The sequence below is a fragment of the Dermacentor silvarum genome, chromosome 8 (genome assembly GCF_013339745.2).
Source record: "Dermacentor silvarum isolate Dsil-2018 chromosome 8, BIME_Dsil_1.4, whole genome shotgun sequence".
NCBI classification, from domain to species: domain Eukaryota; kingdom Metazoa; phylum Arthropoda; class Arachnida; order Ixodida; family Ixodidae; genus Dermacentor; species Dermacentor silvarum.
In genome coordinates, this window is record NC_051161.1 from 13,070,537 (window position 1) to 13,092,338 (window position 21,802).

Sequence of the window (21,802 nt, forward strand, 5' to 3'; positions counted from 1 at the left end):
ACAAGACGTGGTGCACGGAGGCATGCACCAGCAATATAAACCTGTGATAAAAAGAAACCTCTATTGATCATGCGATATTTGTAGATACATAGTAAACTCTATTCATGGTGTCTTCAAGATAGAACTACTATGCCTAACCTGGGAGCATGTTTACATGGCAATAACCGCATAGGTTCACTCTTACCGTGCGTTGATTGCGCGAGCTAAGAGGGCCGTCTGCACCATCGTCATTATATGTGCGGCGCTATGATTTCAACCACTGTGTGACATTATACGTAACAAAGGACGATAATAACCTTTGCTGATAGGGTACATCTCCTAAAAAGAAAAAAAATCATAATCAGCGTGAGAGTAACACAAAGCTATATAAAAAAAGAAAGGCGGGTTTATCGGAAAGAACATTCCGCAATTGAGAAATTCTTCCTCGTCTGGGCATCAAAAACAGGACCAATGTTGTTCCAGGCTGGTTGCTCTATCATTTCGGCTAACTAGAAGTCTAGCAGATTACAAGGCAAGGCTAAATTATTTGTCAACTCGAAGCGACAATTCCAACTCCTTAGTAGATTTGCGCTGCTCTCAGGTGTATGCCAATTTTTCTCGTTTATGAAACTTTCTCCGACTTGTCAATTTCCGCAGAATGATTTTGAAGGGCACATTTTGTTAGTATGATCACAGTCTGTTGTATGTTCGTCGCTTGTTGCAACGATCCACATATAAAAATTCCAAAATGCTGCATGATGGCCCTACGGCTACCATGTAGCCGTAGGGCAATGAAGAGGTTCCTACTGTCAGCTGCCTACTACAACCACAAGTAACGGAATTTCCCTAGTATACGTTAAAGTTGTACAAGTTGTTTAACTTAAGGTAGGGCACTACCAGTAAGATAAAAAGCAGCTGAGGCTTTGGAAGAATAATAGTTGTTGGGTAGGGAACCCGACGATAATTTTCTACCGAAGATCTTGCAGCCCTACAGATAACATGAACCATGAGTCGCATATTATGTTGTTAGGATGGATTGAGGCAGGTGATAAGTGCGTAAGTGTTGCCTCAATATCTCTATCACGCAAAGAACTACTTTACCTGAACGCGAATGCGCACTGAGAAACTGTGATTGTGCTCCCTGTATAAATTAGTGGCGTTTTTTTCTGATTAAACATTGTTGGAAGTGGCGCCCTGTGTGTGTGTGTGCTCTCTCTTCGTCCGTCGTCGTTTTCGCCCCTTCACTTCAGATCAGAGCATATTATGTGTTCCGTGCCCTGATGGGTAAATATCTGTCTCTTTTCAGTGGAAAGCCTGAACCTCGCTCGACGATGTTGGCAGACCTGCACGCCTGGACTGGATGCTAACTCATCACCAAGGATGCTATCGCACAAAGCAGGTGAATTGGGGCAGCACAGGGAAGGCTCAAAACCATAAACAATGGCGGGATGTCTGTTCCCACGATCGTCGATGTGCATTACAATTTTGCGATTTAGCGTAAGCATATGGCAAACGTTCAATACTTCCAAGTACTAACCGAAACCAATGCTGCTGCATATTGTTATGGAACCATAATCATACGAAAAGATAAATTGTACTAACCAACTAAATTGATGCCACTTATTTATTTACTTTCGTTGTGCCGCATTTGAAGCATTTTTCTACAAATGGAAATCAGCGTGCCCTAATTATCCAAGTTCACTAATTAACGGCTCAACTGTCGAGACGACGCTGGTGTGCGACATCTAGACTCTGTGCGTATGCTTTATCGCGCCATTACTACGATAGCCTGTCTGAAAAATTGGTGCAAATTTTCAAGATTGAGTTAGAAGTACACCAGTGTAAGTACAGATAACTTTTTTAATCCTGCACCAGTGGCTTCAGGACCATATGTTTACCAGAAAGCACGGCGGCTCTAAATATTGTGGCAATATACGGAAGAGAACACCCATCTGCAATTATAATCGGATTCAAGAATCGTGATTGACTACGTCAGGAATCTAACCCACGTCCTCTTCCTCAGCAGCAGAACTAAGTGGCATGGGCTGATATGCGAACCAGCAAAACACGACGATAATAAACAGGGAGGAAGAGCTGGCCTGGTCTAAGATGGAAACAAAAATGCTTCCGATGCATATGATAATGTATGTAAAAAGGGCCTGTAAGATAAGTAAAAGCATCACACGCGAAGCGTAACCGTGGGCACTAACGTTAGTACTTTTTTTTCTTTTCCTTTCTTAAGGTCTGAGAACAAAGTACGCCTCTAGTTTTCGTTTTTATTGCGATAGCAATTATATGAATACTTCAACCAGATTTCTGCCATCGGCGTCGCCGTCGTCGTCGCCGTCGCCGTGAGGTTCCGTATAGATAAAATCTTCGCCGCGCGCCGTATGCCCGAGCGGAAGCGTGCGGGGAGGCGCGCTATCACGGAGAGCGAACGCACTCAATCTCCCACGCGCAAGCAAGGAACCGGGGGGAGGGGGGGGGGCGCACTTATACTCTGCCAACAACCGCGCTCGTCGCTCGCCCGCACCGTCTCTTATCTCCACACGGCTCTGACCTTTATGCCCTGTGCATTCGCATTCGCCGCTCAGTTTCCGTTGAAGCGATAGGCCGCACGTACCTTCGCCCGCTGCGGCGTATGCGCTTGCTGCTAGCGTTTTTACAGTCGTTGTCTCCAGTCATTCAGTGTGATCTATTCACGTTTGTTTGTGCGCGCTTACACCACGCTTGTTCATTCAGTTAGTAATAGTCAGGCCACATTTTCCAACGCACGCTACACATGCAATGCTGCCCGGATCGGCAGTGCAGCGCTACAGGTGCGTCCCTTCGCACGCGCTGCCCACGGGAAGCGCTTCTCATCAACACCACCGTTTCACACGCGCCTTCTCGTGGTCATCGAGTCTCTCTTCATGTCGGTCTACTTACGCCGCAGCACACCTGCTTACTTAATCAGCTCATGTTTACTACAATTCATATTGCTACCAAAGCCGCTCACCTTACTTCGTATGACATTGCTGTGTTGCTATCGCATTCATTGCTTCGCCCTTAGGGCGAAACGGTGACATTTTTATTAATGTGAAATCTTTCAAATCTACCAATTATGCCTGCAAACGAGGATTTGTATTGATGAGTACATCACATCATTGGCTCATGATTTGCTCCCACGAAAGCGCTCTGATGTTCTTGCAGGCCACTAGCCTTAACTAAACTCCGTAAATATCGCCATTGTGTATGTGGGTGTGAGTTTGTGACTGGATGTGCTATTTATGGGTTTATTTGATTTCTCTGTATATCACAATTATCCCCCAGCACATAGAGTAACATGCTAGGCAATCAGACTGTCTAACATCTCCAGCATATCATTGCATTTTGTACCTCTCTCTCTCTCGCTCTCTCTCTCTCTCTCTCTCTCTCTATATATATATATATATATATATATATATATATATATATATATATATGCGTGTGTGTTCTTCTTTAACAATAACATGAATGTCATTCCCCGAAGTGTATATATATATATATATATATATATATATATATATTCGAGTATTTCAAACGCACCAACGAAGGACTCTATCATTTTAGAGGAACGTGAACATGGCTTAGTTTGTCTTTGTTACTATCTGTTTTGCGCTCCTTGTCTTTCTTTAGTAGCGAACGTGTCATGCCTATATACTATATTGACGCTCTTTCCTGCCCTAGGGCTTGCTTTACTATGTTTCGCGTCCTACTACACCGTAATATTATGACCCCCATCGTTTCGATTTTTTCCTCAATGGTGTTCGGCAACTCGCTTTCTTCGGTACATCAGATCTATCAGTAGGGGAACATGCATTTATTGAGTTAGTTAAAGATTATGCAGTTTGCACACACATACATATTTTTTTCTCGGTATCGTTCACATTGCCATTCATTACATTGCGATTTGACAATTTCGGATTCAACATTTCGATACAACCTTTTTATGTTGCTCACTGTAAACAGGAAAGTAACAAACTGCTCCGAGATTCACAAAAAAGATAATCTTAATTAGTGTGCTTCACTTACAGGCATGGCGCGCATTTCAGAGAGAGAGATAAAGTCGCTCAAAGGAGTCTATCAACGAACGCCTTCAGTAGAGGTCGTCAGCCGCGATTTGCTTTATTTCGTTTCTTTTTTCCTCCTTCGGGAAACCAAATATTTCACACGCGACAAACGACTAGGCAGAATCTTTGCCCCACTGACAGCAAGCGCGCGCGAAAGCAGCGGAAATATGCGATCGTATCTTCTCTGTCGCCTGCCGGCATTTCTTGGGAGTGAGAAAGAAGGGAATAAAAAAGGCAGCGAAACGGGCGTTCTCGCAAATTGAGCGCGTGAGCGGTTTCCTACCGGCGTCCATCCACTGAGCTTATGTTTCCTCTCTCACCCCGAGGATCACGAAAAAGCATCGAGACTTTATTTTCGAAAAAAAAAAACTGAAATCAGAGAGTGCGCGAACTTCAAGGGGATTCCAGTCATGAAGGGCAAACAACCACGCTTCTCACTTTGCCACCCGCGCCAGTGAAGGGGGTTATGCTGGTTTAATTCTAGCCTCGCGGACGTGATTTAACGGCGCTCAATGCCGTTTTCGTTCACGCGTCAGTTAATTTTTCTTGCTCGCTTACTTCTTTCCCTTTTTCGGGTTTACGGCAAGGGCAAATCGAAATTCCTTCCGTTCGACGCCGCCGCCGCCTGCGTTCTCTGGTCGTGCCTGATTCAGCCGCTTATGCGGGATTTGAAAAATGGAGCCGCCGACTGAGCATCCATACATCAGGGGAACTGCTGAATTTGCACGATCGTAGCCCCAAGAATTGTGCGCACTTTTTTCCTCTGCGTCGTCGCGTTTTTATCTTTTCTTCTCCATTGAGGAAAGCGAAAGCAGTGCGCGACCAGCGTTGTATTGCCGATGAAATGAACTTTTCGCGAAAAGATCCGTTTCTTCTTTTTCTTTTTTTTCTTTTTTTTTCTCTGGTTCCCGTGGCTTAACATCCGAGTTACCTGACCCAGCATTACGCTGAGTATAGCGTCCACGTCTGCGGAAAAGTTTAATGCCGCTTTTGACGTCAGTGCAATCGTTTGATACCGGCTTAACAAGCACAATACTCTCCTTTAGAGAGAAAGAAAATAAGAAGACCGCGCGTGTTTTTAACAATCCCTTCAGTCTTGCTCCTTCGCGAAACATTAAATGTCCGTGCATTTCATAGTTTCGAAGTTGGGTGGATTTGTTAGAGCTGCGGGAGTTTTTAATATGGTGGGGAGGGAGAAAAGCGCATACCGATCCCATGAAAGCACCGCTGTAATTCCAGTTATTAGAATGCTGCATTAACACCTCGTGCGACAGAAAAAAAAAACAGAAGTGACTAAACCCATTTAGACTCTTCTTACAACTCAATGAACCCGTGTCTGGCGCATTTTTAATTGGTTCAGCCTCCATAGCATTGTACACACGCCCCTTTCATATAGTGCCAGGCGAGTTTTAAGTACGTTTCGCTCTTGCAGCAGCCTGGCAGTAAATAAGAAACGTAAAGACTGGATGGCTGGAAAGCGGCTAAGAAAATGTGACAACCCAGTGAAAGTAAATGACTTGCCTCCCGGTTCCTGTAAAGTTAAGTATACAGAATAATCAAGGCTGCTTAAAAAGTGCGGGTGCAAAGTATCCTCCTGTAGATGGAGTCCATATTGGAGAGATGATGACCCCGGCTGCACATTTGCCGATGGCTTCACTTTCGGATTCTCCGCACTTTATAAGGTTTATTTGGCTGCAGAAAACTGAGTTCAATAATGACCATGCAATATTTGCTGCTTACAATATCAAAGATACTGAAATTGCATATCAATATTATTTATATTTCAGTTGGAAAAGGGAATGGGGTCTGAAAAAGGGAGGGTTCCTTACTTCGAGCTTTTGCATTACTGCAGTTGTTTACACTGACCCTGATATTCAGTCTTTCAGCTGGAAATCTTTTGCACTAAATTGCTTGTGTTTTTTACAAAACTCCTGAAGATTTTCATTTGCCGGTGCAATGTTCGAGTCTTCGCACGTCATGCTCCTGTCCAGACATTTACTCTGCTCACCTTTCTGCCTACCACCGCAGTAAGCTGCCACCAAGAAGTTGCAGTCTTCTAGCACAAAAGAGGCGTTCTCATCCCAACTATGTTTTTCATACTGATTAATTGGGACGCCTTTCATTTTCTTATATTTTGCTTTTTTTTCTTGCAGATGGCTGCATTGTTCCTGGTGCTCATAACAGTGCATATTTCCATTCTGTTGGTCACCGATGCAGTGAACCCAGGTGAGCAAACATATCGGCACAATTGTAGCAATTTTACAGTCGTAAAGACAGAAAGGTTACGTTGAAGTACTGAATTTTTCCTGTCAAAACAACTTCTAAATCTATAGACGACCAAGACCACTAGTGGCCGCTAAAAGTTACTGAATTTTTCTTCTTTTATGCGTGTAACGTAACACTTCTTTTGTTTTTATGCAGATCAAATTCTTAAAGGTCATTTCATCAATGTACTATAGCAGTGATGGCTACTCTTTCGCTTAAGGATATAACGAATGCGAAAAGATGATGTTAAAAGAAGAAAAATACCGATAACTACAAATAGAAATGAACCCGCACACAACGCATACACGGTCAGGTACGCGAGCTGGCTTTATATAAAACATTTGTAAATCCATTGGCACCAGCCGGATTTATTATTTCATTATTTCCGCAATGTAATGGCCAGAACTAAAACTTGTGTGCCATTATAAAATTTCCAAAAGTGCAAGTCATTTACCGAGTGCACGAGGTATTTGAGAACGCAGTACGTGTTGGCTTGAGGCAAAGAATATCTCCAAGAAAAATAGACATATTTTCACCAAACTTTGGGAAATACTTCTCTTACAGTTTATTTCCACAATTACTCAATGAATCTGCCATCCGCAGCAATAACCGATTCAATTCGGCTTCGGAAACGGCTGCATGCACGAATCAGGTGGTCCTTAGAGATGTTGGCCATTAAGCCAGCAATGAGTGTTTTGTATTATGTGGCTGTTTGTTGGCCTCTCACTCAACGACTGCCCAGACATAGTAGTCGAGCGGAATATGAACCTGTGGAACTAATAGACCGCAAGTTTCATTTCATTTCATTTATTTTCTCTCAAGGCCGAGGCATTACAGAGAGGAGTGGGTGGTATCAACACACAGAAAAAAAGAAACACACTTTATCAGCGTAGTAAGGTTACAAAAAAGTGGTTAACAAGGGCTTGTTTGAATTCGTGCATATTTACGAGTGAAACAATGGAAGCGGGAAGGCGGTTCCAGCCGCTGCTTGTTGTGGGAATGAATGAATTGAAGTGCGTGTTCGTGCGGCAACATGGCACGTCAACTTCGAACTGATGATCGTTTCTGGAGGAAATGTACAATGGTGGTGACAAAAGAGAGTCTCTTAAAGTAGGATTACAGTGATAGATTTTATGAAATAGACATAGACGCGCGATTTTACGACGAAGTGACAGTTTAGGCAAATCGAGATTGTACTTCATTGAAGTGACACTTGCTGTACGTGAGTAGTTACATAAAATAAAACGTGCTGCCCGGTTCTGAATCGCTTCTGTGCTGAGATTAAGTGGACTGACATGGGGATCCCAAATGGAAGATGCATATTGAAGCTTGGGCCTAACTGATGTTTTAAAAAGCAAAAGCTTTACGTTGGTGGGAGCTAGACTAAAATTACGTTTTATATAACCAAGAGTACGGCCAGCATTACTTGTTATATGGTCCAGGTGAGGTTGCCAGGAAAGGTTCTCAGAAATATAAATGCCAAGATATTTGTAAGTGGAAACCTGAGTTAGGGGAACGCTATTAAGAGAATATATACCTGATGTGTCGTGAGAAGTACGTCGAGTAACTCTCATTGCCTTACATTTATTAGTATTCAGTTTCATTAACCAGGTCTCACACCGTGCATCTATATTACTGAGGTCCGATTGAAGCGTTAGATGGTCGGCAACAGTAATTATTTCATGATAAATAACACAATCATCCACGAACAGCTTTATGGACGAATAAATCTTGTTAGGCAGGTCATAATGTATACAAGGAAGAGCAAGGGTCCTAGTACTGACCCCTGTGGTACTCCGGATGTCACAGGACAAGGGGCAGAGTTATGGTCCTTAACTGTAACGAATTGCGTGCGTCCTGACAAGAAACACTCTATCTATTTAAGTACGTTAGGGTCTAAATTCAGCGCGCGTAGTTTAAATAGCAGCAATTTATGACATACCGAATCGAATGCTTTCGCAAAATCTATGAAGATGCAGTCTATGAAAGAGGAACGATCCAGAACAGAGAATAAGTCGTTAGTGAAAGACAACAGTTGTGTCTCGCAAGGAATAGTTCCTAAACCCGTGTTGCTGTTCAGTGAAGAAAGAGTTTGTTTCCAAGAATTCTACGAGGTGACAATAAACGACATGCTCCATGAGTTTGCAAGGTATACTTGTCAATGAAATGGGTCTATAATTATCAGGATCATGTTTGCTACCGGTTTTGTGCAAGGGAACCACCTTCCCAATCTTCCAGTCGTTCGGGAGCACAGCATGTTCGAGGGACTGCAAAAAAAAATCATAGATATTATGATGGATGAGTAGGTTTCAGTATTTTTGAGAAACTTTGGGTTTATACTGTCTGCACCAGGTGAAGAAAGCTTTATGTTATGGATTAGGTAGCTTATTCCATAAAATCTATAATGAGAGGGTCCATAGGAAAGAAATTATGTGTAGTAATTCCAGGAAATGAAATTGGTTCAGTATCAACAAATGACATCGAGAGTACAGCGTTAAGTACAGAGGAACACTCATCCCTGGAGATAGCAACATCACTGGCAGTGGTTAATTCGACTGTTTGTTTAGCATCACTGTTTACCACTTGCTAGAATTTTTGTGGATTTGATATTAACAAAGACGGAAGCGTTGCTTGAAAAAAGTTAAGCTTGGCATCTGACAGAGCATGCGTATACTCGCTCTCTGTGGCATGATATGCTGTCCAGCGTGCGGGCGCAGCTGATAACCTGGCTTTTCTGAAGAGACGCTGCTTCATATTGCGCAAACGTTTCAGCGATGGTGTGAACCAAGGTGCGCGATTGTTTACCTTGATTCTGCAAAGCGGTATGTAGTGGTTAGTAAGCTCGAATATGTTTGATTTGTAACGAAGCCAGTTTTCGTGTACAGACCTATCTGGAAAGCAAGATACGAACTCATGCAGAAAAATATCAAGCTCAGTATTTATCGCACTGAAGTTTCCTCTCGCATAATCTCTGATAGAACTTATAGCTTTGTGCCCACTTGGTGAAGTATTCAATAAATCGAACTGTATGGCAGCATGGTCGCTTACACCTGGCAAAAGTGACACTGATTGCACCATTTACGGGTGACCAGTTAATAATAAATCTAGGATAGTTGCACTTGAAGACGTCGTACGGGTAGGTTCCTTGACTAGTTTCGTAAGATTGAAATCAGTACAGGTGTTAATAAAGGCTTCACATTCTGAGGAACCGCTATTCACCACAGGGTTAGGGTCATTCCATGATATAGTAGGGAAATTGAAGTCTCCTACAAGGAAAGTGGGCGCTGCATGGTAGCTTATTTGTAACTTGGGCAAAACATCGTATAGCTCAAGGGAAAAACCTGGTGGGGTGCTTGGAGGGCGATAGCAGGCACAAAATATGACGTCTTTGTGGTTGACATGGATGCACCCACAGACTAATTCTGATGGTGATGAAACGGGAACATTGAAAGAAGTGAAGTCATCACTCACTGAAATTAATACACCGCCGCCTGTACGTGTACAGGCGGCGGTGTTGTGATTCTTGTGAAGTTGTGAGTGACGTGGCCGTAGAAGTTGTCAGCCAGCCACTCCTGGGTGATGCAGGCGGTGTGGGCGGGAGCCAAATGTTGCTGAAAGACACAAGGTCTTCCTTTCGAAACAGTCTGTATCCAGGGCTTTACAACAGTGGCAAGCACTTCCACGTACGCGGCAGCATTAACGCGGAGTCCTTCTGCAAGAAAGCGTGGCGGCATAACGTCACCCTCGTTGCTGACGACGGCTAACACCATCACAGACGACGGAAATTTTGTGCGCATCACTGTAGGCACCTCATCAGCGCTTGCGCAAAGCCACCTGTCGTTACGGCGGTTAACTTTTTGGTCTTGTTCAAAATTCTTTTCATCTGAAAAAAAAAAAAAAACAGAGCATTCCAGGCTCTTCAGGTCTTTTCAGCTAGCTTAGCAAGCGCTTGAACCGGAGCAGATGATTCTCCCGAGTTTTATCAGATATGAATTGCCCCCTCCTCATGACATATGAATAGAACCTGAAGTCCTCTTGCACAGCGAGCCTGACAGTTGACTCTGCGACTTGGAGCTCCTTTGCAATGACTCTCATTGACTTCCCTGGGTCGTCACTCACGAGGACTTGCAGCCGCCGAAGAAAATCAGGGGTTCTGGCGACGTCTGACCCCCGACTGCGCTTTTTACTTTTCACCACAGAAGCCACGTCACCGCCAGAACACATCAGTTCTGTCCACACCTTGTAAACGAAAGACTTGGCTACGTTCAGAAAGGCGGCAATTTCCATGTCGCTGTGGTGCGCTGCCAGGGTGACGAGGACTGCATGGCGTTTCATTTCCAGCGTCAACCTCTTCGCTTCCATCTTTGAACAAACTGCTCAGCATGAACGATAAGGGGTCAACCAACAAGAAGCCGCAAGCCTAGTTAGATATGATGAGCCTGCTGGTCTCTATGGCGATAATAAATAGTGTTATCAAATACATCGCGCACCCGGTATTAGGTGACTGGACATCGTATATGGGCTCAACACACTTTTTTATAAACGTGTCTTGTATGGCGACGCAATACGAGCAAATCTACACCCTCGTGCTGCTTTCATATTTGTATTGCTCACTTCGATGAAGCAACCGTTGCTTATTGCGGGAAATATGTTTGAAAGGTCAAAATCCTGAATTATTACTTTCAGTGAAGGTGTATTTCAAATACTGCACTTAAATGATATTTCTGATTAAATCTGAACAGATTTTAATTGCCTGTTTGGTGATATGTTTTTTGCGCTCTATCATAGGCTGTAAAGCAAATGCGAATCTAAATGAACGTGTGGGCTTTCGAAACGTGAATACCGTAAGTTCTCACTCTGATATCCTGTGCGATCTTCTGCAAAAATATTTCACATGAAGCCGAATCTACGGTGGCAGGTTGGTGACTATGGCGTTGCGCCGCTGAGCTCGCGATGAAGGGTTCAATCTGGACCGCGGCATCCACAGTTTTATAGAGGCACAAACGCTCGTGCTCTTAGATTTAGGTGCACGTTAAGAACACCACGTGATCAGAACTAATCCGGAGTGCCCCACGACGGCTTGCCTCGTAATCGTATCGTGATTTTGGATCCCAAAACCCCATATGTAACTTAATTTTAAACGAAGCCATCCATGGTTACTCATTTCAATGAGTCTATCACATCTTTATTGACTTCAAAGCTTGCGTGCTTCACCAGGACTCACTCAAACGCATAGTTAATAAGCAGCTCACTGTGAAAGTTGCCGAAACGTCGAATTGCTTTACTGCATAAACGTACTACTTCAGCTATTTCTTGAATGTAATGAGGATTCAGTTGCACTCCGACGGAGGTTTACTCGATGTTTGCTCGAACATTGAAGGATCAATAAAATCAGAAAATTTGTGGCAAAGATCCCATAGCTTTATTGTACAGAAGTTTTCTAAACATCATATTTTAGGCATATGTCATTTAAATTGAAGTAAAAGGAATCATTGATCGAGAATCTCAAAGTGGAGTAGTAAAGTTAATTTAATTTTCTTTCCATGGAAGACACGACTTGTCATGAATAATTTCCGATTTTAGAACAGTGCAACTGTCCTTAATGTCCTGCACGTACGTTACCGGCAAACATGTATGTCATATTCCTGCATTACAATTTATCACCGTATTTTACTGTGACCAAATGACATACGTTATTGTAATCATATGCCAGTCCTTTTAAAAGTTTGCATTGAAGTTGGTAAACTTCACTTGCTTTCACGTCTCATGCGTAATATGTTCAGTTATGTGCAATAGTAATCACTTCTTGGCACATTAAAAGTTCTAATGACCTCTCCGGCATTGAAAATTATTTAGAAAAAACAAAATGTTACGTTATGCATGGCATTGCTGTTTATTAATATTATTTTTAAGATATAGGTATGGCATAACGTCTTGTTTGGTTACGCTTTCTATTGCCATTAATTATCACTAATGATGTGAACCACTCACACGGGGTATTTTCAGGGATACATTGCGTCATTTACTGTGCCTATGAGCCTCTAAAATGCGGGAAATGGTTTAGATGATGCGTAGGCTATACTGGCACAGAAGCCTGCGTATTACATAGTTCTTTGTTCTTTTAGTATTTGTAGACATTTTTGTTCGCAGGTGAGGATTAAAACTACTTAGACCATAGGAACGTGTGTATTCCCTGTAAATCCTTCACTTAAAATGCAATCATTAACACATGTTTAAGCGAGGAAAAAGAAGTGTACAAGACGTCGGAAGTAAATTTTTTTGTTTGTTTCACTACTTGTTTCAGTGTGTGTGAATTTTTGTGTGCGTTAGCGTGCGTGCTTGCGTTTGTGTGATAGCTTGTGTATCTGCTGTAATATGACTAGGTGCATTAAACACAGAACAAAGAGCACTAAACACAAAACACAAGAACAGGCATAGACAGTACACTGTCTGACTACCAAGTAAAATGCTCAATTATTGCATGGGAGGTTGTTTATAAGCCTTATGAGGGGTTCCATAAACAAGACTTACAAAACGAAGCACGCAAAGGTGTGTGCATGTGCGTGTGTATGCGTGCGTAAACGTGAGGTAAGTGCTTGGAAATAGTTTTTTTCACTATTGGTGACGTCCATAGCATAGGTTGTGGTCTACCGAACAAGTTCTTTTTTTCCATTTCTTTCTTTTTTCGCAGTAGCTTCGAATGCGTCCGCAGGCCCTTCCAACCTATAATTTGTTCCGTACACGTACGTGACTGTTTGGGAGACCGCCTTTGTACCAAGATAGTAATTACAATGATTTAGGAACTAATGACCAGCTGCCACGTACAGGTCAAGTTTTGGAGCTACAGTTGTAACGTGGGGGCGATTTAATGACATGGCAGGGGGAAATGGACAGCGTAGCCTTCTCCTAGCTCGCCTACGAACGCCTTCGCTGGATACGGCACTGCCTTTTTACAGCCGTCGTTTACGTTGGGTGACCTTTCTATTACCATCGAAGCGAGACGGCAGCAGGGATGGCTGGCTCGTGCACACCTACCTCTGTTCAACAGCTCCATTAGGCTTAGGTATGCGGCTCCGGCTTGTCAATTAGTGCCGGTTAGTGCAAGACGGGGGGGGGGGGGGGGGGGGGCACTCTGCGCTAACTTATCGTCAGTAGAGTTAGGTAAGCTTAATAAGCATTATTTGCTGACGCTTGAGCCTGAACACGGTATTTAGCTTAGGCTAATATAAATATGCGGACGAACAATGCTAATCACTTTTATACCAGGCATAGGCAAACTATGGCTCGCAACAAGCCGCACATGCTTCTTGGCGGGTGTAAGCCTCGCCAGATCATCTGTTTTGTTTCTTTTTAATTAGGAATGTTGTATTATGACCTTGCATGCACAGAATTTCCGTAGATTTCCCGAACTGCATACTTTCAGAAAAATGAGCATGCCTACTCGGAAGGCTAGGTTAGTGGTGATTAGCCTTCGGGTTGGATTTACTTTATTTTATATTTATTTTATTTTTATTTTACTTTGTCTTTTGTATCGTTTTTTCTCCCTTCTATAACGCCATTCTAATCCATCCTCCCAATGGACTAAGCAGTTGTCCTTTGTTCAGCCGGCTTAAGAAACAATGACAACACAGGTGTCAGCAAAAGCCATTTTAGTTCAACACCCGCATAATAGTAATTCTGGAAAAGGTGTTTAGTGCCACATACAAAAAGAACGAAAGCGTGGGCCCTTGAATATGAATCAGGCCTCCCCTTTCCGAATAAGTAATCACAAGATCAAAGCTCTGAACACAGAATTTGGGTAGCTTTAAATTTTAAGAGAAAGAAAGGTCAGAGCGCAGACCTCTCATCGGCTTCTGCGGAACTATTAACTTAACCATGTTTCGATGCCTATGCAAAGGAAGCCCGAGGGTCAAGCAACTACCAGCGCCTCTTCTATTCTTTCTATCATAGTGCAATCACTCGCTCCGCAATGGGAGCCGTTGGTGCGCCTTAGTTCAGTGCTTGCGTCACGCGTGCGTCTGAGCGGTCTGAGCCACTGAGCGCGCGCCGCTGCCGTTCCGGAGGGGATGCGGTAGACGCTTCACGCGTCTGTCAGGATTATTTCCTCCGACTTCCGTAAAGCAGGCGCGAACGCTAGCCGACGGGGGAAAGTAGGAAAGGGCGATCGGAGAGGATGGTCAACCGTTGGATCGGCCGCATCTGGCTGGCATTGAAAAAATAGAGGAGGCGCTGCAACTACCAAGCACTTTTTTGATAAATCAGCAAGATGCTCGAGACCTATTGCTCCTGTAAAGCTTGTTTCAGTGTAGTAAGGATACTAATGAGAGAAAGCCACCTTACAAGGCAGAACTGAACAACTTTCATCAGTGCAGCCAACTATCTACTGACAAGTGAGTGCGGCTCTCCTGAAATGTTATTCTACTATACCACTTTGAATTTGGTGAAGGTTCATTTATTAATGCGAGTAAAATAAGTATCCGCAAGCTTTTAGAACGACGTTGGTTGTGCTGCTAAGAAAGAAAGAAAAAGAGCAGAGAAATTAGTCTCCGTGTACGAGACGTGATAAATACCAAGAATAAGGTGCAGGAATTGTCGCGTCTTAGTCGCTCAAATAAGATAGCGTATTTATGCCAGCTGAAAAGTGGTTGGGCCAAAGACAAGCTACTTTATCCCCTATTAGTGTTACGCCCTGTCGTTAGGCCTTTCATAATTTTAGTTTGTAATCTATTCAGCTGTTTAGTAACCACTGCGCTCTACCAAACTTCCCGCACATCTTCGGTAACATCACATTCTTAATCTTGATATACATTAACGACTTAGCCGATTGTGTCTCATACCTTGTTCACCTATACGCCGGTAATTATGTACTGTATCGCGAAATTCGTAATGATATAGACCCGGAAGTTATGCAGACTGATTCAAATATCATTGGTGCTTGGTGTAAAATTGGCTCGTTGAATTAAACCCTAAAAAATGCAAGATCATGTCTGTTACAATACACGACTTCTGTACTGCCTGCATTGTGCTCTCCACGCAATGTCCAGTTAGACCATGTTTCGACTTACCGTTGTTTAGGTGCAACTATATCGTCCGACTTACGCTGGAAATGTCACATTGATTCTATAACTAATGAGGCTACTCGCATCTTGCGCTACTTGCGGCGAAATTTTAGCAAATCTCCTGCATCGCCTAAGATTACTCCTATATAAAACACTAGTACGTTCCAAGTTGGAATACGCTGCTGCCATTTGAAACCATATACCAAAACTACGCTCATTAATTCTCTTGAAATGGTTCAAAATAATTCCACATGCTTCATTTTTTCCAGTTACAATCGTACGTCAAGTACACCTCTTATAAAAAACAGCTTGTGTCTGCCATTTTTATCACTTCACAGAAAAGTTTTTCGCTTATACCCCTTTCGGAAAACGTATCGGCCCCCATATCCTTCGCAGTAAACTTATCCTAACACCTACTTATAAGTCCTCTCTGGTAGATCATCGTCATAATGTAAGAGGATTTTTTGTCATAATAGTAAGTTTTTATGCTCATTTATTCCACATACAACCGACGACTGGAACCACATTCCCGCTGGTACCGTGTCAATAGAAGACTGTACACGTTTCCGCCACACTTTGGTTGCCATTTTTCTTTTAATTGTGGCAATACCCCATGACTGCAAATATTATTCTCTGTATTCATGACTACACTTATATTTTTTTATTTTCTCTCTTTGGCCAATTTCGTTTTCTTAGCGATTATGTCCAGCGCTAATGTCGCAAGTACTATATAAATATATAATTATATTGTTACTATTGTACGCATGTCTTCCCGTCAATGCCTATAGGCGCATGATGGGAACATAAAATAAATAAATAAATAAATAAATAAATAAACAGATAAAAATAAAGTATATTTTATTTTATTTCAGTCAGGCGCAAGAAAAGCGATTCCTACCCTTGTTCAAGGTCGTTAAACGGTAGTTGAGTGGTTTCAGGTGAAAGCAGATTAAATGAAATGAGTACCGAACGCCAGTTACTACAGCTTCGTTTGTATTTCTGCACTGTGCGCACAGAGCGTGCACACTCATGCGCTTAGCGAAACACTCTCGGCCCACTTTCACCAATTCGTATTTGTGATGTATTTTTCGGAGCTAATGTGAGGAAGACCCAGCTCCGACAGCATTTAGTTTCGAACTGTTCTTTTTACAGCAGAGCTGTTAAAAGTCGAGTTTGATCCGTGCGCAGCGATGGTCGCAGCATAGTAAAGTCGGGAGAGGGGCAAATGTATAGCGAGAGGGAAGAGAGAGTGGTGAGGGGGCTGAAGAGATGAGTGGAGAGGAGGACCGGCGGCACAAGTCACAAGTGGCAGGGCGGAGTTGAGCGGGAGCGGTGCCAACACACTGCCACGCCGAGCGCACGTGGTATGACGTTAGTAATGACAACAGCGCCCCCTAGTAACAGGCGCGCTCTCACATCGGCGGGCCTCTCTCTCACCCTGAACTTTCTCGACGTAGCGCAATGGCGAAGCCGACCGCTAGAACTCCCGAAGAAGAAGCCGCTCGATTGGAACGCCGTAGAGAAGCGGCTAGTGAGCGTGCTAGAAAATGGAGAGCCGATGCCAATCAACGGGCAAGGAAGCAATGCTTAACTCCATTAAACCTTACTCAGCTTTGATCCTTGCTTGGCTAAACCACGCTCTTCTTCGCCTAGCTCTGCACAACTTTGCTGAGGCTTCCCCTCAACTCCGCTGGTCAATGGTGTTCGCGATAGCAAAGCCACGCCTAACTTTTATTATTTTTTTTTCAAGCGAAGCTTGTATTGCCTCACTGGTGTCTGTCGGCATCGGTGTTGTTGGTGCTGGCGTACGAAAAAACCTAAGCCGCGCGAAAACAATATTGCGCGTCGTGCGGCGGAATCGAACCACCGACTTCCGGGTAGCGACGCCACCACGCTAACCGCTTCAGGTATTGTCGGTTAATGATACGCGCCCTTTGAAGCGGGGTTTTATATTCATGAAGAAGTAGACGGGGCGCTCGCAGCTGGCGCGCACGATCATGCCATACCCCCAGCCAATCACAGGCATTCCCTCCCTCTGGAGGAGGAAAAAGCTCGAGTCTTATCAGCTCGAGTCGGTGTGATCGCGTGTTCGCTCGCCTCGCGCCCGCCGTTTCCCGCCAGTTCAGGCCCGGCAGTCAGATGGGGAGGCCGCGTTTGGCTCGTTCTACCGAAGAGCAGGCTGCGTTGAAGGAACGGCAGCGAGCCCGTGAACGTCTAAAACGCTCAAAAAGCCCTACGGTTGGACAAGCTTCGCGTGCACCCCTGTTCCCGGTAGGGGAGGTGTTTAATGTTTTTATTTATATCACGCTGCACACTGATACGCAGGCCGGAAGCTAACTTCCTTCTTCCTTGACGGGCGCTGCACGCGAAGCGAGTTGTGGACTGTGGCCCACGGCCCGAGACAAGGGGCGCTACGTATTCAACACCGTGTATGAAATCACTGATTGGTGTTCAGTGAGCAAGGCCTTCTTAGGGAATCGGTCTGTTGCCAGAGATCGTTTAGGAAGCTAATAAACGCCGGAACGCATTTTGCAGCGTTGTCATTAAGGGGAGTTCCGCTGTCGTTAAACTCGTGCGAGGGTGAAGGCCGGTGTGCGACGGTGTGGGTGGTAGCAAATGTTAATCGAAGAACAGCCAGAGTCCCGAACTTTTTCTTTGAAACGTATTTATCAATGATGATAAAATAAAGTGGCCTTCTGTATACCTCACTCGAATAGACAACTTACTTGCGTGTTTCTTTTCGACAGTAATTCGTAATTTTTGTTTATCCCGTCGCGTTTTATGGGCTCCACATTGGAGTTCATCTGGGACTTTGTACAGCGGCGTTTGTGAAAGCTGCCGGCTTGGTACTACAACGCAGATTTGGTGCTGCGTTCGACAGATGCCATGAGCCAGCAAACATACCCCTAGAGTACTACCGAATGGCGTAAACATCACTTATGCATCTTCGCTATCTTTAATGTATCAGTTGTCACATTGGCATCCATCTGTGGATGATTGCAACCGTACTTTTGTATGACGTGTAGCAATCACAAAGTTTTCCAAAACAGCACATTCTCATTACGGCGAAAGTGTCTCGTACAAGAAACTAAAAAGAATCCGAGTAATTGTGTTTCGCCCCTCACATTTCCTTCCATCCCTTCCATTTCATGAATGCAGGTTGTAGCTGCGTACTGTTCGACAGCATGTACGGAAAGGAGCACGGCATCTTCACCTCCCCCAACTGGCCGACTGCCTACGAGAGGAACACCAACTGCCTGCTATACACGTTTGTGGGCGAGCCGGGCGACATCGTCGAGCTCACTTTCGACGAGTTCGACGTCCAGAAGGAAAGCGAAGAGTAAGTCACCCTGACTACGGACAGAAGCAGATTTCATAGTGTTTGTTTCCGTCTGTTACCAGTCAATCCGACTTGGGGAGTTCCCATTTCATTGCAGTTAAGCCAGCGCGTGGTTGAAGATAACCAAGCATGGCAAACAAAAGGAGACTGATAAGCATGTTACATATACCTGTTATGCAAAAAATGTTGCGCATAGGTTTATGGGTCTTCAACTGACTTGGATACGGGAGTTGTCGCCGATGGTGACGGCGCGTCCCTTGCCTTTAGTGAAAGAAAGAAAAATAATAGCGACACTGCAACGGAATCACACCGCCACGCATAAATGTTTGCACATCCATACTGTATATTGCTTACTGTTGAAGCGTCCCTGTTGGAGAGCAACTCTAGGATAGTGAAATGATTCGGTACCATTTTTCCTCTTCTCGCGTTTCGTCAGTAGCCTTAGCGACACACCGCCTCTATTACCGCCAGGATTGACTGGTCGTAAGCGATCCTTGATAAGAAAGGAATAGAACCGAGTGATATGAATCCCTATATACGTATACCGAGTCAGTGTGCCTTTACCTGTCCCTTAGCTGCATTAACCTTTATCATACCGGAGTCCAGAGAAAGTAAGCTTGGGGATTGTGCGCTACACTTGCTGTTAGTCAAGACATCCTATTTGCGATACATACGCGGAGTAATCGCTAAGCGTGGATAAAGGTGAGAAGCCCACCTGCCGGAACTGTCAGTTCGCGTCACTTTCTTATCCCTGAAGGACGCGGCGATTCCGCAAACACCTGTTTTACATGCCCTAGAGGTAAAGGCTTCAGGTGCTTTCGGCTATAACATTCCGTGAAATGCCAAGGTCGCACGAGAGTCCAGCCCAATCTACGCAGGTAACTCGCACCTCTACTGTTATAAAAAAAAACATATATTAACAACAAATGTTTATTACTTTGTTTTTTATTAGCTTATGCTACTCCGGTTTCATCACCAAAAGGACAGCTGCATGCTTTGATTATGCTACTATAACCCCACGCAGTGATGTTTTTTCTGACATTCTTTGCGTATTTACTACAATGTCCCTTAAAATGCTTGCAATACTTTTTTATGATCTGGCCTCCACCGCAGAAGTCTTCATATCGCCACATTTCACAGGCAATATTTTCGGTACCTTGTCCCTAGTTGCATCGCTTATTGCATTATCTCCGCTGCTCGATTGGGGCTATTTTAGGGCCATTTAAGCGTCCTATGTATAGGAAACCATTATTTCTCCATTTCTTCTTTGAAGCTGCCTTTCTACTAAGCGCCAACCTTGTGCGCCCAGTTACTCAATCTGGCTTTGTCTAGGTACATTAAATATGAATGTGACGGACAGAGAAATATCATTAAGGGAAATAGACATTTTATTATATACGCGAAATTGTTATCCCTTGAAGCTCAGAATCTCTCCTTGGATTATTACATGCTTGCTAGTGCTGCAGTTTTGTAGGCTGTGAGAAGGTTAGTTCAGAGGCAGCTTTCGACAGAGCCTCGTCCGGAGGCTCTGCACTCACTTCAGTTTTTAAGCTCTTCTGCGCTGCGTCATGTGCTGCGAAGCGCGTTCGTTTTACAAGCGCATATTTAAGCGCCTTACAAGCTTAATGAGGGCTTTCAGCGGACATCTAAAAAACTCCTCGCGTGGCTCTTCTTTATTTGTTGTTTTGCTGTGAGCTTACGGGCCGGCCCGGGCCAGCGTTAGGAGTGCGGGTTAAATATGGTGCCAACCAGACTTCTGTACGCACTCCGAATTTAGAGAAGCAAACTCATCTGCGGCTAAAGCGAGACTTGCGTAAGCAGAATTGCGCTGCCCCACCAAGGAGTCTACCACCGCATAGGTCTTGTATCGTTCTCTGTGCGTTCAACATTGCGAAAGATTTGCGCTTTTCATGCCTTCGAACGCCTTCTAATTGAAACTTAGCATAGTCGAGGCACATAATTTGATTGCGCAGGCCCTCTGGCGTTTTCAGCGTGCTTTTGATTAGGTTAACGAGGGAGCCAGCGTCCCCGCATTACTCGGCATGATTTACATTTCTAATTTAGACGAAATGAACAAGCCCCGCATCGTCCACATCGTATTAGAAGGATCTTGCAGTTTTGTATCTAGCCATGTTATTAATTTATATTGCTTCCAAGCTGCACTGCTTTTTCTTACGCGCCTGAACTCGGGGTGCACAGGTAATTGAATTTTTAGTGCACTGGTCCGGCAGAAGATATTTTGGATTAATTTATCTACTTTTATACTCCACATGCAGTACGAAACAAGCTTGCTTTCATACACGACCATAGATTAGAGGTTTCCGTTTTTTCGCAGGCGAACGAAGAAAATGTAATTGTCAGGGAAAACACTGATGAATACCAGAATTTTTGCAACAGTCAAACATGCCTACCAAAATCTTGTAACATTATGCTTGCTAAAATAGTCAGCGGCACATCAGTCTATGGTCGCTGCCAAATTTATAAATTTGAACGCGTTTAAGGGTGCTTTTTTTTCCCATCTGCGTCCGTGGTCTGGTCGAGTGGTTGGTGGTTATCTTAAACCAGTGCTAACGAAGCAATGAGGACAGTGAATGGCAAAAATAATATTTACGCTTACCAACCTCGGCACTGCCATTTCTCGATATTTTCTTCTCAATTCTCATCACTTCTATAATGCACATCTAGGCTCTACCATTCATTATGAAATAACGCAAATTTCAGGACAAGAGACAAAAGCATAACTACGGATATCAAATGTGTAAGATAGAAATGAAGCTAACTGAAAGGTATACGGTGTAGAAACAAGTAAATGAATAAATAGATATTGGATCTAAATGGTGATTGGAGACATAACTGGGGCAAATGAATCTTTGAAATGGACTGAGAAGAGAAATTATCATTAACAATGGGGCAATAAATCTTATTAAGGGAACAGTAGTAGATGCTAGAATTAACCATAAATTGTCACAGTACGCTGCTGTCAACATTGTGGTGGCAAGAAAAATAAAAGGCAACGGTGCAGAATATAGTATTTTTCCAAGATGGATCCCTGAGCTTTTATCTAACTT

The 21,802-nt window shown here is 43.8% G+C and overlaps 1 protein-coding gene across 1 annotated transcript in view; it reads left to right on the forward strand.

The window, feature by feature from the left end:
* Nucleotides 1-21,802, forward strand: part of LOC119460640 (suppressor of lurcher protein 1-like) — a 141,185-nt gene that overhangs the window by 34,648 nt on the left and 84,735 nt on the right. The window contains exons 2-4 of the mRNA XM_037721672.2: nucleotides 1,286-1,378; nucleotides 6,224-6,296; nucleotides 18,554-18,734. Coding sequence (XP_037577600.1) covers nucleotides 1,340-1,378; nucleotides 6,224-6,296; nucleotides 18,554-18,734 — 293 coding nt within the window. The 5' untranslated portion in view covers nucleotides 1,286-1,339. The remainder of the gene's footprint in view (nucleotides 1-1,285; nucleotides 1,379-6,223; nucleotides 6,297-18,553; nucleotides 18,735-21,802) is intronic.